We start from the raw sequence: 17,315 nt of genomic DNA, 5'->3' as shown, positions 1-17,315 counted from the left end.
TTGCAGAGTTTGTTGGCCTGAAATGGAATGTACTGTAATACATAAAACTCTAACTGGGAGAGCTATCACTCAAATAAATTCTGGTTTCTGCTTTCTTAGAGATAAAGCAAACTGCAGGCAACGATGATGTCTTTCCAGTACCTTCTCTATACAGCACTGCAGTTGTGAATGGTGTTTTCCAAACACCTCCCAGTGCTCTCAGATCAGGGGTTGCAAAGGCAGAGGCAGACAGGGACAATAAGAAAAAAGAAAGGATAAGGTCTGTACAGTGCTCTCAAACCAGAGTGCATATGCAGTCTCCCATTGCAGCTCCAGTATCCCTGCCCTGGTATCCCGGCTGATCTACCAGCAGAGGAGCAGCAATGAGTCCAGAGCAAAGGAGGAAATTGCCTAATCCTTGGCATAAATCCAGGTCCAGAGGTCAGCAGCTTAGAAACAGGCACAGAAGGAAAGCTATGGCAATACTCAAATAAAGCATGAAGGTGAGCTGTGATTTATGAATGTTAGTGAATTACTAAGTGAAAATCTCCTCTGTGAAGCCAGGTACATAGCAATGAGAATGAATTCACTCAGTCTCTTGGCCTCTTCAGGGGCAGGGAAACATTCACTTAGGCTTTTAATGAAATCATTAACAGAGTCTAGGACCAGACTTTTACAAATATTCAGGCACTTATAGACCCATTGTTTATAAGGGCAAATTACCTCATTTTGTCAAGGAGTAACCGGTATAAATTCCCGACATTGCTAAGCCTTGAAAATCTCACGAGCGTAAATTTGAAATAAGGACAGTATCTGTACCCTTTAGTGATTAAAAAATTCAGTAGAAACCTCAGGTCACTGAAAACAAAATGTTTCACATTTGTCTTCTCAGATATGACAAGCTTTGTAAGCTTAAGCTTTGTGCCTTGTTCCTAATCCAAGGACAGAAAAAGCTGTGTCCAAAGACAATTACCTTATTTTTCTGGTACATGTCAGGCCTCAGAACATGTTCAAAGCTGTCTTTTTTGTGACTGCATCTCTGCGGCAGACAAACTGCGCTGATTTCAAGAGTCTCTGCCTTAGATATAAAAAGCTAACATCCTTAGTGACAAATGCAAAGCTCTGATCCCTCAGAGGTGTCAGGAAACAGAGCCCAGAAACCCCAGGTTGAGCTCCCACAATATTTCATTCCTAATCAGTTGGGCAGTGCATCTGTTGACACCTCAGGTTGTAGGGCTGTCTTTAGCCACTGAATTAAATAAGGAGTTTGAATATACTTGGGAGGGCTCCACAGAGATTGAATGCTGCTGTTTTCATCTCCAGACAGGAGGCAGGTCCTAGAGGAATAGTTAGGGGGAGATCAATAACTTAACAGCTTTCAAGAAATTTCAAGTCTATATAACAATCTCTGTAGTTTAATTTTGCTGTGGGAAGCTCACCTTTCCTTCAGAGAAGCCTTTCTCATTTCCTTTGGTTCCTGCTGGTAATTCCCATGCTGCATATTTTCATGCCATTTTCAATATTGAAATTGAATATATAACCCACTTTAAGACAGTCTTAATATGCAATTCCCTTGTCTCCCAGTATTCTGCATATTCTCATATACCTTACTCCTGTACTCAACTTCAGCTGTATTTAATAATAAAGAAAATTGGATTCTAAGAGAAGGGGCATGCTCTCACACACCAACTGCAATAACATACCTGTGAAAAGCAGGCCATGGTCATTGTCAAATACCATGGGAAAGGCATTCATCTCTTCTGGAGTCCCATGAGCTTCATAGAAGACCTGCAGTGGTGAAAGAGTCTGTATATCCCACACTCTGAAAACCTAGAGGGGGAGAGAGATGAGAAAATCTAGTGCTGTATCCTGACTGGATTTTCAACTATTTTGTTTCTATGACATTAATATTATAGCCTCCAATGAAAATTACATTGTTAAAAATAGTACATCCTAAAATAAACAAGAAAAATAGCAAAGGTATCTTTATTCCCATTTTACTAAGGATAAAATGCACAGAAAGGCTGAATTTTGTAGTCTTCACCTGAGAAGCCCACAGCAGAACCAGATCTCATAAAAACTGATTCTACTCCTTAATGACAAGATGTCTCCATTGTGTGCCATACTTTTCTGTAACATACAGATAAATGCCAATGGTTTAAAAATTTGTATTGGAATTGGAGTATGAAATGATGTGCAACAGTACAAAGATAAGTTTCAGGGGACACTGAATAAAGAAATTCCTGAAACCTTTGACTGACAGCAAATGTTGGACCAAATCAGTATCAGAGCACACTGCATAAGCATTATTTTTATGCATATAAAGTTCTTGTGCTCTCCATAAGGAAATGCCATTGACCACAGTAAGGGTACCATCCTGCAAGGAGAATTAGATGTATTTAGATGTATTTGTTCTTACCTTCAGGTTCAATGGAAAGCACAGCATCTGCTTTGAACTCTAGAATAGTTGTATGTTAGCAGTGCTTTTCATCCTGCCTGATCAAAAGCTGTGTTGAACTTACTGCTATCCCATGCCAATTCTTTTTTGTACTTCAAGAAATCATGACTTAATTTCTCATGGCCTTTAGTGTGGCCTTTAGATCCCATGGCCTTTAGTGTGGTGTATTTTTTGCAAGATAATTTTACTTTGCTCTCAAAAGTTATTCTGTCATTGCATCTGCCTGCAATTCAGCTTATTCAGCTGCCATAACTGGTGAATGGTATGTAGGCATTTGTGCAAGTTATTTTATTCATTCAATTGTACTATTATTATGGCTTCATGTTTAATTGGGATTTTAACACAAAGACACATGTCGGTACAACATCAACACTCTCATCAATACTCTCAGTGTTGTGGGCCTTGACAAAAGTCACAACCTGATTTTAAAGGATGTTACAGTGGATCCACCAGAATTCTGAAAAGGAAGGGAAGAAAAGGAACAGATATGTCAGTCAGTGTTTAAACAAATCAACTTTGGCACCAGAGAGAAATTCGTACATAAGTGTTTCAGAATGTTAAGTAGAAGAGAATTTCTCCTTAATATTTTGTTTGTTTTCAGGAAAACTCAAAAAGAAAGGACTCTAAACAACTTTTTACTGAGAATAAATTTTCCCTGAGACAGTACTGAGTCAAAAGAACCATGTCCATCACATTCCTCTGATTGACTTCTGATTACATTTCAGAGTTTACTCAGACATGCAATTTCTAAAGCCTACGAAGAGCAAAACAGTCATTGAGAAGCCTTGAAACAGGAAATCTATTTGAATAGGAAAAAATCATGATGCCCTTTATCCAGCTGAACAGTAGACCAGCAAAAATTGAAAGAAGGATCGATGATGAGAATTGAGAAAGTTAGGGCAATATCATAGGTGGATCTCCAAGGTCAGTTTTGATACACTCACAATTAGAGCATGTAAAACAGGGGTAAGAGCTGAAAATTAAGTAAAAGTAGGTATGTGTGGAGATACTACAGTCAGATGAAAATAATAAGTCACTGAATAAAGATAAACCTTCCCATAAGCATTACCCAGATATGTTACAGTGTTAGTGAAATTACACAAAACAAGAACGAAGAAAGACAATTCTAATAGTGTAATGGACTATTCAAGTTCAATTGGTCAAAAAGTGAGACATAGGTTTGATATAATATCAAGGCAATAAAAAGATAAGATGTTTTTACAGCACAAGAGCATATAAGTAAGAGCTTCCTGTGCTATATCTTGCTGCTTGTTCAGCTGTTAAGGCTAGTAGCACATTAAGAAAATGCAGTCACTTAAAGTGACAGCAAAAAACCTAGATACATTGTAGCATTCATAAATCTCTTCCCTGCCTTATGGCTGCCTTCTTTTCGCAGCCCATGGGCCGGGATGGGGAGATTACACAAACCACTGTTCCACATGAGTAACTCCCACACATGGCATCACCAGCGTGGCTGCAAGACACAATGTCGGTGCTGCTCATCCATGTCAGCCACAGACTGTGCATGAAGCCATGCATGGAGAGAGGCAACAAAAGGCATGCTTTTTTAGAAATTAGCAAGTGGCTAGGGGCAGTTGCCTTAGGAGTGTTGTGTTAATACTAACTTTACTGTCCTACTTATTTATTGAAGAATTTCCCACAGCAGCCTGAGAAATACCAGGAATCCCTGAAAACCTCTGAGAGCGTATTCTTGATGGCAAAGTGCTTTTGGACTGTGTCTTCTGAAATGCAAAATACAGACTACATACAAGCAAACAAAACATATTAGGGAGGAGAAGGAATGTGGAAAGTTGGAAACAACACACTGTTTCAACTTTATAGGGAAAGCTGAGCTGCACTTCCAGCAACATTATTTCTACAATAGTGGCTTACATTAGTTGTTGGCAGAATTGGCTTTGACCCACAGACAGACTTTTTAAAGAGTTAGCAGAGCAGGGATACCTGCTTGTGTTCCCACATAGTGACCAGCCTTCTCCACACAGTTGGTATCTGGCACACAGGGGCATTCAAGGAATGCACACTGCATCTATTTCCTCCATCTTGGCTGCAACAGCCCCAGAAAACCACTTTATTATCCTCTCCAGGACTGTAATATGGAACAGTTCCCTCTGTTCTCAGGGGCTCTTCTTGTGTCATTCATTTTTCAACCCAATGGCAAAATCTCATAGTTACAGATGGAATTTCCACAGACACTGATAAAAAATTGGGAACCAAATCCCCCCAGAACTCAGTGGGACTTCTTGCCACTGAGACCCACTCTGAGCCTTCTGACATCCCCTGAAAATTTACATGTCTATATTTGCACTCATAAACATTTTCCTCTTGAGCACGACCTTCCTTCATGCCCTAAAACTCAGAACATAGAAAAAAGTCTGAGCAATCTTTTCCATTGGCTCTGAAGCCTTTGTTTTATGAGCATGTAAAACTAGTAACACACCTCTCTTCTATTTTTGTCAATACACTCAAAGACAGACAGAAGACAAAAGATTCATTCTTAGCAATTAAAATGTGAAGAGCAGAGGGAAATAGAAAAAATATGAGAAATAAGGCCAGAAAAATTGGTAAATAAATTTTTTACTTGTTCTTACTACAATAAAGTACAGGCTTGGGAACACTTATCTCTTGCCAGGTTTCTATGAAGACTCTACTGTGGGAACATGCTTTGACTTTGGAAGAAGCAAATCCTGTTCTCCTTTCTGTCTGCAATTAACTGAGATAGATAAGGATTAAAGAAGTTCAGCTTTTGCCCCTCCCCCTTCCCCCACCAAAACATAATCCCTTCCAGTTTCTGCTAGTTAAGAATAAGTGACTTCAAAACACTGTTCTATGGGAAATATCTCAATAACTCTCTAGAGAAAACAGAAACTTTCTTTTAGTTCTTCCAAACTCACATTCTGCCGATACTTTTTGAAATTTAAAGAATATTTGTTTTTTGAAGAAGTCAACTTTCCTCAGTTTTACAGAATGGTGATACTGAAAGCTTTTAAAAAGACTTATTAAAAAACACTCATGCAGGAAAATCCAAAATCCAACCACTCATGGGGCAGAAAGAAGTTGTGCTAGCCACAGTATTCACTGTAGGCACAGGCAGGAAGAGTGAGGAACAATTGAGGTGGATTTTTTGTTGAAGCATTTCGTTTATCTGCTCCTATCTGCTACCCTGTTCACTTGTTTGAGAGGGTCATTTAAGGCTCCATGGTCTAAATGAAATAATTCACAAAATCATATAGAATGTCGGAGGCCTCAAAGACAAAAATCACCAGGCATGAATGTCAAACTGCAGTTCTGCTGACTGTGTTACTTAAGTTATCTGCAGAGAGTGCCTATATGTGTCTTGTGATCCCTGAAGGTGATCCTGCAAGGTGCTACAACTCCCTGTCACAGTAAGAAGATTTAGGAAAAAAATGGATGTCAATGGGATTACTTGTGAGGTTAAGGCAAGGAGGATTTAGTTCTAATCACATTAATGCAATGTGGTGCAGCAGCCAGTACTATATCTACTGCCTTACTGAGATAGCAACTTGACAAAGTTCAAAATTATGAGGATTTCAAATCACTTTCTCAGATAATACCATTAATGGGGCAGTATATAAAATTACTCACTTTTCCCAAACCCGAAGGGCTGCTGGAAAGAAATCAAACTGTTGTATGCAGTAGTGAGTCTAATTACATAGTAATGAACCTGAAGGATATTTACTGGGTGCTGCTATTGAGAGGGTGTAAAATCTCTGCATGTCTTGTCTCTGTACTGTGTACAGGATGTGCTGACAATAGACATTCCTGATCCCTGCTGCAAAGACAAAATAACACTCAACACTTCTGGAGAACAGCTTCAGTGGACATGTAGATGGTGTGGGGATCAGAAACAGGAAACTAGAGGTATAGAACAGAGGTGGCTGCCCATGGATACCTGAATCAGGAGGGTTAAAAACCAGTCATTTTTCTCCTATCAATCTTCAACCAATCTTAGAATGATTATCTCACCTTAGACAAAGTTTTTGAAGTAATTTTACTTTTTCACGGAATAACAATTGTTATTGGAGGGGGCTTTGGAGATAACCTTGTCTTATACCATGGTTCACATAGAGCAAGGCCATGTCCAAATGGATTTGAAATATCTCCAAGGACAGAGATTACAACCTCTCTGGGCATCCTGTGTCTGTGCTTGGTCTCCGTCACAATAAAGAAATGTTTCTTTCTTTAGAAGAAAGAATCTCCTGTTTAAGTATTCATTGTCTGGTCACTGGGAGTCACTGAAAAGATCCTGGTGCCATCTTCTTTACACTCTCCCTTCCAATATTTATCTATATGAAAGAGATCTCCCTTGAGACTTCTGTAAGTTTTTGTAGTGTTTGGGCTTTTTTTGTTTGTTTGTTTGTTTGGTTGGTTTATTTTATTTTTGGACTATCTAAGGCACAGAGTGATTTGAATATTAGAAAATGGGACAGGAAATTACAGAAAATTGAGTATCTTACATGGAAAGTCTGAAGAATATTCAGTGCTATTGAAGGATTATGCAATATAAGAGAAGAATAAAATTCTTAATATCTGGGAGAAACAAACAAACCAAAGAGAATAAAGGCACAGCAATAAGGAAACTTTGGTTTCAAAGCTGTAAACAAAAAATGTGTCTGATATAGATGTGGCCACAAAATTTTTGTGAAGGATGACTGGAACAGATTTCCCAAGTGCCTCTTTTTCAAATTATCTAGATTAAATTTAATACTGTTATACAGTACATTCCAGTAATGGCCGTGATTAGCAATGGTTTGACATAAATTAAGCAGTGTGTTTCCAGCCGAGTTGCTCTCATTTTTCAGGAAGACAAATGACTGTACTGTAAATATATCCTTGTAACAATATCATGTGCTTTCAAAACTGGTTAGACAGACAGTCACACTAACAGGCACTGATAAAATCACCTGCTCAGCTCCAGACTGACAAAGACACTTATGACTTCCCACAGGGATATCACCCAGCCGATATTAAGCAGATCAGGAGACAGAGGACAGGAGACTGATAACATCAAGGCTTGAGTAAATTTGCAAAAGTCAGAAAATGAAAAAACTAATAACATATCTTACCCCCCTTTATCTTCTCTGAAATGCTAAAAATCTACCCTTAGTTTGTGTAAGAGTAAAGCTAACATGTGTACAACAGAGCTACTTTAGAATAGGCAAATTTTAGCAAGGAAATGTCTATGTGGTTGCATCATGTTGGCTGCATTAGATTTTAAAGAAATTATGAATGGAATGAAGCTCTCCCATGCCCCGGAATGAAGATATGAGAAATTCCTACTTATTGCACTACTCTCCTGCCATGTGTAAATGTGTGTATTGCTCTTTAGCTACCAAAAATGAAATTGCTTCTAAAAAGAAAAAACCCAAAAGAACAGTGATTTCACTTGTTTAAAACAAGGGGCTTGTGCTTACAAATGATACTGTACAGTGTTTTAAAGACTGGGAATATAGTCCTTATATTAGCCCTATTGATCATCAAACAAAACTTTTAATGAATTGAAGCCTGGAGGCTGAAATGTTGTTCTGACTCACTCAGGTGGTCTAAATCAACCAAACCCACCACTGGAGATGTTGAGAGACAATGTCAATGAGACACCTGGTGAAGTAAATTTTGGCTTTCTGACTTCCGCTGACAACTCAAGTAGGCAAGACATGAAGTTGTAGCCTCCACTGTTCAAGTTGTGAATCCCTACTCTGCACTGAGAGAGAGTGGCTGTCACTGCTTCACAGCCTTTCAGTACAAGAGCTATTCCTCTTGGAACAGCTCTTGTCAGTCTGGAATAGCTGGTCAGGTCTGGTCTCTGCCATTAGCCTTAACCTCCTTGTTTCCACAGAGTGTAAGATCATCCTTGAGATAATGGCCGGCTTCCTGCCACATCTCCAGGCTTAATAGCCCCTGTGCCTACGAGTGTTTTTTTTTCCCTTGATGCTTCCTGAATGCATTCAATCAGTTCTGTAATATGAAAAAAAATGAAGTAATAAATGCTTCTTGATGCAGGATGAAAATAACAATGGGCAAACTATAGAGAGACAGGGCCAATGAAGGACCGAGTCACATGAAGGAGAGGAAAACAATAAACACAGAAGAGATTTCCTATGCAGTATTCTTCTATCTGTGCTGAAGCATCAAGTCAGTTTTCCATTATTTCTTTACCCCATGGACTATTATCCTATTACCATACACCCTGTAAAAGTAATTATTCTGTTTATTGGGCCCAACAGGAAAAAAAAAAACCCAAGCAACTATAGCAATTTCTATTAACTTAGAGTACTGGTAGTTGTAGAAAAATTCATTAGTGGCAGATGAAGTATCTTTATACAGGACAATCTTGCCTTGCCTGCCTGAAACATCAAACTGATGTCATAATTCATTGTCTATTGAGTGTGTCTTGAAGCATCTGAGGATGCTGCTTAGCTGAAATTCCAAGTCCATAGTCGGCTTTTTTTAAAGGAATTAATGTATTCTACCAGCATTTTTGCCAATAAAAAAGATGTTGCTTCAGTGCTTGAATAAGCCATATTATTTTACTTTGCAGAGAAAAGGTGTAAAATAGTTCTAACAGTATAAAATAATCACTCATTCTTTTTTTTTATAGCTCCCACATGATAAATATCAATGGTATTACAATCATAAATCTAGAGATAGGCTTTGGCAGTCATCTTACAAAAAATGTTTCCTGAAAATTGCTTTAGTGGCTTCTTCAGAATAATTCCAATCAAAGAGTTATATACATTTGCATTTACAGTCATCTACATATGCTTTTACTTTTATGCCAATAATCTAATCTATGCCTATAACATGATGACACTTTGCAAAGAGTCCATGTATTATGTGCAAACCTGAGTCTGTATTTTGATACAATGACACTAGGGATGAGTTAATACCTTCAGACAAATTTAGAAGTAATTACTTTTTGGAAATATTTTCAACCAAAATGAAAGTCAAGACAGACACACTGTAAGTGTAAGTAATTGTGATGGATGTAGTTCATGTTGGTCTGTGGTACATAATTTAACATACTGTTGTGATTGTGGGAAATCTCAACACAAGATTCAGAGAATGTTCCTATGATTAGGAACACACAGATCAATATTTCAGATCTTCTTGTAAATTCACCTAACTGAACTGCTGAAGAAAATGACATGGGTGTGGACTACAGCTGTAACTGTACCTATGCAAACTGTTATCTCCACGGTATTTACAAACTGGAAGATCAGAACAAACTTGTTTCCATGAATATTATACTCCAAAGCAAGTTCAGCAACACAGAAATATGAAAATTCCTGCCTTGGCCCTCCCCTCTACCTCAATGTCACTACTATGGAAATATTAATTCATATGACTAAAAGTCATACAGAAATTATATACAATTCAATCCCTCTGCCTAATTTTTATGTTATAAACCCAAAAAACTAAGTTGAATTTTTGTGACAGGAGAATTTGAAAATTTTTAATAGCTGCCTGACAACTTTTTACTAATAATTAGTCCTATCGAAATCCTTATAATGTTGGAGCAAACAAAATGCTTATGTGCTGGAATAGTTAAAGAAATCTTCATTTTCTTAAATAGAATGATTGTTTGAATTCAAATTCTAAATTAGTTCCTTAATTGCTGTGGTAATTTTTTTTTTGTGGCTCAGGATAACTTGTTTTCAGTTAGATTAAATATCACAGAGGTTGTAGATATATTTCTTTAACGCTTTCCAGAAAGCTGTATTGCACAGTGCCCAAAATGCCAGAGAGTAAATCAAGAAGTCTGCTCCAAGAAGAAGACAGCCCTGCTCAGATGTTTCTTCTGCTGACAAAAGCAGAACTGATCTAGTAAAGCATACTAGTTTTGACTGGGGTAGAGTTAATTTTCTTCCCAGTGGCTGGTATGGGGCTGTGTTTTGGATTTGTGCTGAACACAGGTTGGTAATATAGAGAGATTTTTGTTATTGCTGAGCTGGGCTTGCACAGAGCCAAGGTCTGCTGAGTGATCTGTACTTTTGGAATCTACCTCACAAAGTTCATGCCTCCCTTCCCTTCTCCTGGGATCTACTCTCTTTTTCATGCTATGTTCAGACTGTTAGAGTTAAGAATCTTCTAAACTAGCTCTTCCACTATAATACAAATCTCCTATGATCTCTAATTATTTTCACTAGTGCTGCAAAACCACAGTTTCAGATTTGTTAATTTTTACACCTCTGTATAAACCACAATATATATATTTGTGTTCTATAGTATGAAACTAGTTATTATTAACCATAATACCAAATAAATCCCCTAGTACTCTTGCAATAGATCTGTAAGATTTGTGGTATCTTTAAACCATTCACTGCACGTTTTGAGCCTTTAATTCAGCCAATACTTCTTTAGACCACAACAAATTGCTGCAGCACAAGTCTGAGACCAAAAGCCAATGTGACCCCTTAATTTTGAACTCCATAGTATAAATCAGTTGCATGCAGGCTGCAGAGACATTCTTGTGAGAAAATTTCACATTGCACAAAAATATCTTTACAATGACAAGGAACTTTTCAATACAGTTCAAGAAAAATAGTATGAGTTTAAAATCAGTCTGAATCTTCAAATGTAACAATTATGTAACAAACATAACAACTGCAGATCTTAAATAAAAAAATTACTCCCTACTTTTCACCTTATTTTGCAACTTTAGTTGAAAGTGGCACAATAAAAACCCTTTTATTTTAATATGGATATAGTTTAGGTTATATTCAATTTTGGGAATGTTTTGAAAAAATGTTAATTTAATTTTCCTAAGCTTTTCCTCTAGTTCTGCTATTTGGTCAAAAATTTATTGTAAAATCTATATAAAGAGATTTTGTTTTCCTAGGAATCAATGCTTCTATGAGATCATTGACATGTCTCTAACTTATTTTCAGTAAAGATATATAGACTGTCCTTATTTTGCTTCTCCTTTGCTTCCTGTATGACAGTCACTGAAAGATGGAAACAAAACATAGAAAACTATTTTGATTTTTTATGCTAGGCAGATTGAAAAGCAAGCTGGTTTTTGTTTTTTAGGTGGAAACAAATTAAATTCTAAAGTATCATTATAAGTTCCCTGACAAGCTGCAGACCTTTATATAATTTCTGGTTCTAGACTGTGAAACACAAATGTGTTCTAAACAGGCTAGAAGCAATCCTGTTATAGCTGACCTCCTTCTGCTATTTAGTATACCTTATATCTTCTGTAGATTGCATGTTTGAGGTACAGGGTGATAAGCACTTTATTTGAAAGTCAGTATTTAGACTCCTCTGTGAAGGATTCTTTCTTTTTGATATAGTTTTCACTATGACCACACGATTTATCTGACACTTGAAAGTCTAGGAATTTATGTCTATTTATTTTTAATTTTTTTTTGAGAAGTGTAATTGCAGCCTTATAACTCACTGCACTATTTAAACACACATGTTTAAACTTTCATATATTCATTTGCAGCTACAAGTGGTCTTACTGATGTCATTGGCACTACTCAGCTATATTTAGTTAGGATCACATGTCCACATACTTATAGACTTTTAAAATAGATTTTGCTCTCTCATAAATCATCATATTGAATCATAGAAAAGCCCCAAAGGGCTCTCAAAAGATCTTGTACATTTACTACCCCAGAGGCTTTATTCTCAGGTGCTTTTTCAGAAGTATCTTAATGCTCATTCATTCCCCTTAAGTCATGTCTTACATCTTACTTCATTTTTCCTACACATATAACTTGAGGCTATCGGCCTAAACCCTCCTTAATTCACAGTAATGTATTCCTGTAGCAAAGCTACAGAGGTATCTACAGAACAGACAAGTATAGATTTATAGAAGTGAGGAAGGGAGAAGGGCTATGGCTCCAGGATTATGTGAAGGTGGGAAATTTTGATAATTTATTTTCAGCTAGTATTAATTTTAGAAATGAGCAGGGTTTTTAAAGAATAAGATTTAAAAAGTGAAAATGAGGTATTTACTGCCACCACAATGAGCAATAGTAAGCAATTATAGCAGAGGAGTGGCACAGGCAGGACAAATAGTTCAGCAATATTTCCTACATAACCCAATAAAAATCTGGAAACTTTTGAGATAGAAGGATGCCTCAGACTAATAGCAGACTAATTACATTAGGTCCTCATTGATTTATAGAAGCTATTTTCCATAATCATACCTTCAATTTTAATGACCATTCTAAACTCTACTACTTCTGCTCAAGGCCTGCAGCTTTAACCAGTCTGGTATAACTGGTTAATTTAGTACCTATTCTCTCCACTCCATCATTGTAGATTTTAATAAGGATATTGAATAGTGTTAAATATCGAAAATATTTCATTGGACCACATTGAAAGAGTTCTATAGCCATTCAAAACTACTCCTTCAGGGACTTCTCTCTTATTTTTGCACATATAGTTTTTATTCTCTCCTGAGAAGTCTCATTTTGACAAATCATATAAATAACCAACACAAGGATTCCACCAATCACTTCTCGTATACCCATCTCTTTCCAGCAGAATCTTGCAATATTTGGTGGAATAAGTGCTATTACTGATTTTATTAGCATTCCTGTTTATGGTCAATGCTTTGGAACAGTAAGCCTTGTAAAAGACACTGGTTAGAAAGAGATCAATAGTTGAACATGATATATAGAGCCACCAGAAAAACGCCATCTTTGGATTTAGGAGGCTGGGAGGAAGAGAGAAGTGCAAAGAAACTGTAGGAATTTTTTGCAGGTGATCACTACTGAATGAAGCATTCAATTACAGGTTCTGTTTTAAATCTGCCAGCTGCTAAAGTAATACAGAAATTATCAGAATTAATATCTACTATTGTAAGCATTCTTTTGTCACATTTGTGAAGATAATACGTGAAATAGTTGCACTCTAGTCTTGTTTCTCAACATAAAATATTTTGGAAATTTTTAGCTAAACCCTTTTTATTAAAATAAATGAAGTGATAACTAATTACTATCAGAAGTACTTAATCAAAAACAGATTCCTACTTCAATTTATAACATTGATTTCACAGAGTCATTTAGGTTGGAAAGACCTCCAAGATCACCAAGTCCAAACTCTGACCAAGCACTGCCTTGTCAATCAGATCATGGCATTAAGTGCCGTGTCCAGTTGTTTCTTAACGCTTCCAGTGATGGTGATTCCACCACCTCCTGGGGCAACCCATTCCAATGTTTACCAACCCTTTCTGTGGATAATTCTTCCTGATATTAAACCTAAACCTCCCCTGGCACAGTGTAAGGCCACTTCCTCTTGTCCAATTTCTAGTTCCTGGAAGAAAAGGCTGACTGATCCCCACCTGGCTACAGCCTCCTTTCAGGGAGCTGTAGAGAGTGATAAGGTCTCCCCTCGGCCTCCTTTTTATTCCAGGCTAAACACCCCCAGCACTCTCAGCTGCTCCTCATAGGACTTGCACTCCAGACCCTTTACCAGCCCCACTGCCCTTCTCTGCACATACTCCAACACCTCAATGCCCTTCCTAAAGTGAGGGGGCCAACACTGAACACAGGATTTGAGGTGTGGCCTCACCAGTGCTGAGTACAGGGGGACAATCACTACCCTGGTCTTGCTGATCCAGACCAGGATGCCACTGGCCTTCTTGGCCATGTCAGCACATTCCCAGCTCAAGTTCAGCTGCTGTTGACCAGTAACCCCAGGTCCTTTTGTGCTGGGCAGCTTTCAGCCACTCTTTCCCAAGCATGTAATGCTGCCTGCATTTGTTGTGGCTGAAGTGCAGGACCTGACACTTGGTCTTATTGAACCACATACTGCTGGCCTTGGCCCATAATCCAGTCTCTTCAGATCCCTCTGCAGAGCCCTCCTCCCCTCCAGCAGATCAACACTCCCCCAACTTGGTGATGTCTGTGAATTTACTTAGGGTGCACTTGGTCCCCTCATCCTGACCATCAATAGCAATATTGAACAGGTCTAGACCCAACACTAATCCCTGGGGTCACTATAGAGACTGGTCCCCAACCGGATGTGGCACTGTTCACCACCACTCTCTGGGCCTGGCCATCCAACCAGCTCTTAACACAGCAAAGGTGCACTGTGCAAGCTGTGAACTCACAGCTTTTCCAGGAGAATGCCATGGGAGACAGTCCCAAAGGCTTTGCTGAAGTCCAGGCAGACACAGACAACAACCACAGCCTTACCCTCACCCACCAGGTAGGTCACCTGCTCATAAATGGAGAACAGGTTAGTCAGGGAGGACCTGCCTTTCCTAAACCTGTGCTGGCTGGGCCTGATCCCTTGGTTCTCCTGTATATGTTGTGTGATTGCACTCCAGATCCTCTGTTCCATAGCTTTGTGGGGCACTGAGGTTAGGCTGACAGGCCTGGACTTCTCTGGATCCTTCTTCCAGCCCTGTTTCCTTGAAAGTAAAACACTTCCAGAAAAGTGTTTTACCTTTGCACAGGAGAGGCTGATGACATGTTGATCTTTCTCATTTGTCACAATTTCCACAATACCATGTTTGTGTCCAAATAGCTTCCCCGTAGGACTAAAATTAACAACAGGATTCCACAAACGAAGGATTCTGTCATTACCTGAAAGAAAATAAATTAATATATAGTCAGAAAGACTGAATAGTAACTTGTATTACAAATAAAATTTGTAATTGAGAAAGCTTAGTGTTCATTAGCCCATCCTTTCATTTGGGTAGACTACTCCCACATAAGGATGTGAATTTTTCATTCTAAGGGCTGGATTGCAGCTTATGTTTCATTGCTTAACCACAAACACATATTAAAAATGCACAACTGAATAGCTTTTCAAAGCCATTTTATTTTGCTAAAGGAATGGCAGGGACAGTGAATGAGACTACGTGGACTAGTCCCAGAGGAGCAGACTACTTTAACAGAAATGCAACAGGACACAAAGGGATAACCTCCTTTATGGATGAAGGTGAACATCCAGAAAGGAGTGGGCATGAAATTTGAGGGCAGACAGAAAAAGGTGACTGCTGATGATTGAGTTTGTAGTAAAGTAAATGAGAATTAGGTATTTAATACTTATTTGTATGTTCAAATTTTGAATTTGCCTACAATTTAAGGAATAATCTTTGATTGTGTTATAGGTCAATGCTTGGTACTATTTTGCTAATAGTTTCCATAAATATTTCAAAACACAAGGATGTTGAAAATGTATTTTAACTTTCAATTCCTGGCAAATATTGCAATTGTATGAATTGTATGCATCTAGCTGAACAGTTTATTTTGACACACAATAAATTAAACAGCCACATTTTGTCTAAACTTCTGCTTGAGTTCTACTTTTGTCTCAGCTGAAATTGAAGAGCAAAAAGCAAAAAAACCCATAGACTAGGAAGTATATGTCCCAAGAGAACCAGCTCAATTATGTTAAGCGCTCAGCTCAATTATGTTAATAATGTTCCTTAAGCTTGTTCACCCTACTGTCATTAGTCAGTCCCTCAATTTCTCTCTACAGAAATCTATTCCTTTCCTTCTTAATGCAGCAAGATGTGATTTGTTTAGGAGCACCTCATCTCCCTTCTCCTCCATTCAATAATATTGTTCTCTCAGTTAAATTGATTCCGCTGTTTATGTGGCTTCTCTCTAAATGAGAGATGCTCACTGAAGGAATGATCTACTCTTAAAATAGCTACAACCGAAAGCCATTTTGATTTATGCCAGCTCATTTCACAAGTGTGACTGAGAATTCAACTATGCAAACAGCTGTACCAGCACAATGGAGGGACAACTTCTGCAAAGGAAAGGAAGGCCAGGAGTAGGTACCTGACTGCCTCAAAACTTCAAGGGGAAGTAATTCTTTTTTAGGCAAAACTACCCTAGATAATCTGTATTTGCTGTAAGCATGGCAGGAAGTAGCCTAAATGGGTTATAACTGCACAAATGGTTTATGAAGCCCTTTTGGATGGGGAAACTTCAGAATGTGGTTGACATCCCTGCTCACTTCCTTCAAACTCTTGTGTTAGGCTGTCCCAGACATGTCCTGCAAATCAGCAGAGCCCTTGTGACCAGGTCAGGGTTTAGGGTGAAACAAGTCCATGGGAGTAAAACTCAGTTTGCACACCTCCCATGAAGAAGGACATGAAATACAGTTGACATAAGCCTCCAGTGAGACTGGTGAGATTGGTTTTAATATCAGAGAGAACAGACATTTTTTCAACAATATACCCCTTACCAGCCCCAGATAGAAACTGTCATGTCTTAAGACAATGGAGAACTGAGAAGAAGCTGTTGACAATATCTGATCAACTTGACTACCTGCTGACTGCACTTTTGAGGAACAGAACCTTTCTGTCTTCCTAACAGCTCTGTTCTTTATATTCCTGAAGTGACAGCAATGATTGAAGGGGAGGATAGTGCCCTTTAATTCTGGTAGAGTTTCTTTTAAGAGTAGCATCACTAATACATGTAATTTACTTCAGATATTAACAGGAAGATCAAGTGACATTTGGGAAGAAAACCTTTCCCTACACTAAAAAATACTGTTTGCTTTTTATGTGGAAATAGTGGATTCATTTTAGTTCCTTTTACTGATATGGAGATAATGCTAGATTTCATTATAGTTGATGTGCTCTCTGCTCTCTTTCTGGACTAATGCCAGATTGGCCCTAAGATTCACTGCTACCCTGGAACATTTCCTGGAACATTGATTCTCTCCATGCTCCAAATATGCCTCCAGGATTCAGAATCCTGAAACAGAAAGTCTGGGTACCAAGCACATTCAAGAAAAGCTTGAAGAAGATGATCTATTCAACAGCAATTTTAAAAGATTTTGTGAAATCAGTGATTTGAATCAACACTGATACAGTTATGTATGGTCCTTTTCATGATAAACAATTATAAAACCAGAT

General features: G+C 38.1%; 1 protein-coding gene across 1 annotated transcript in view; it reads right to left on the bottom strand.

Moving 5' to 3' along the window:
* WDR64 (WD repeat domain 64) overlaps positions 1-17,315 on the bottom strand; it is a 57,489-nt gene that overhangs the window by 22,322 nt on the left and 17,852 nt on the right. Inside the window, exons 10-11 of the mRNA XM_071427270.1 lie at positions 14,882-15,021; positions 1,683-1,809 (exon numbers count right to left, since the gene is read on the bottom strand). Of these exons, the coding sequence (XP_071283371.1) occupies positions 1,683-1,809; positions 14,882-15,021 (267 nt within the window). The remainder of the gene's footprint in view (positions 1-1,682; positions 1,810-14,881; positions 15,022-17,315) is intronic.

The sequence above is a fragment of the Agelaius tricolor genome, unplaced genomic scaffold, assembly GCF_023055355.1.
Source record: "Agelaius tricolor isolate 1412-34295 unplaced genomic scaffold, bAgeTri1.0.p SCAF_1, whole genome shotgun sequence".
In the NCBI taxonomy this organism is placed as follows: Eukaryota; Metazoa; Chordata; class Aves; order Passeriformes; family Icteridae; genus Agelaius; species Agelaius tricolor.
The sequence above is the reverse complement of the archived record's forward strand: the minus strand, read 5'-3'. Positions and strand labels throughout refer to the sequence as shown.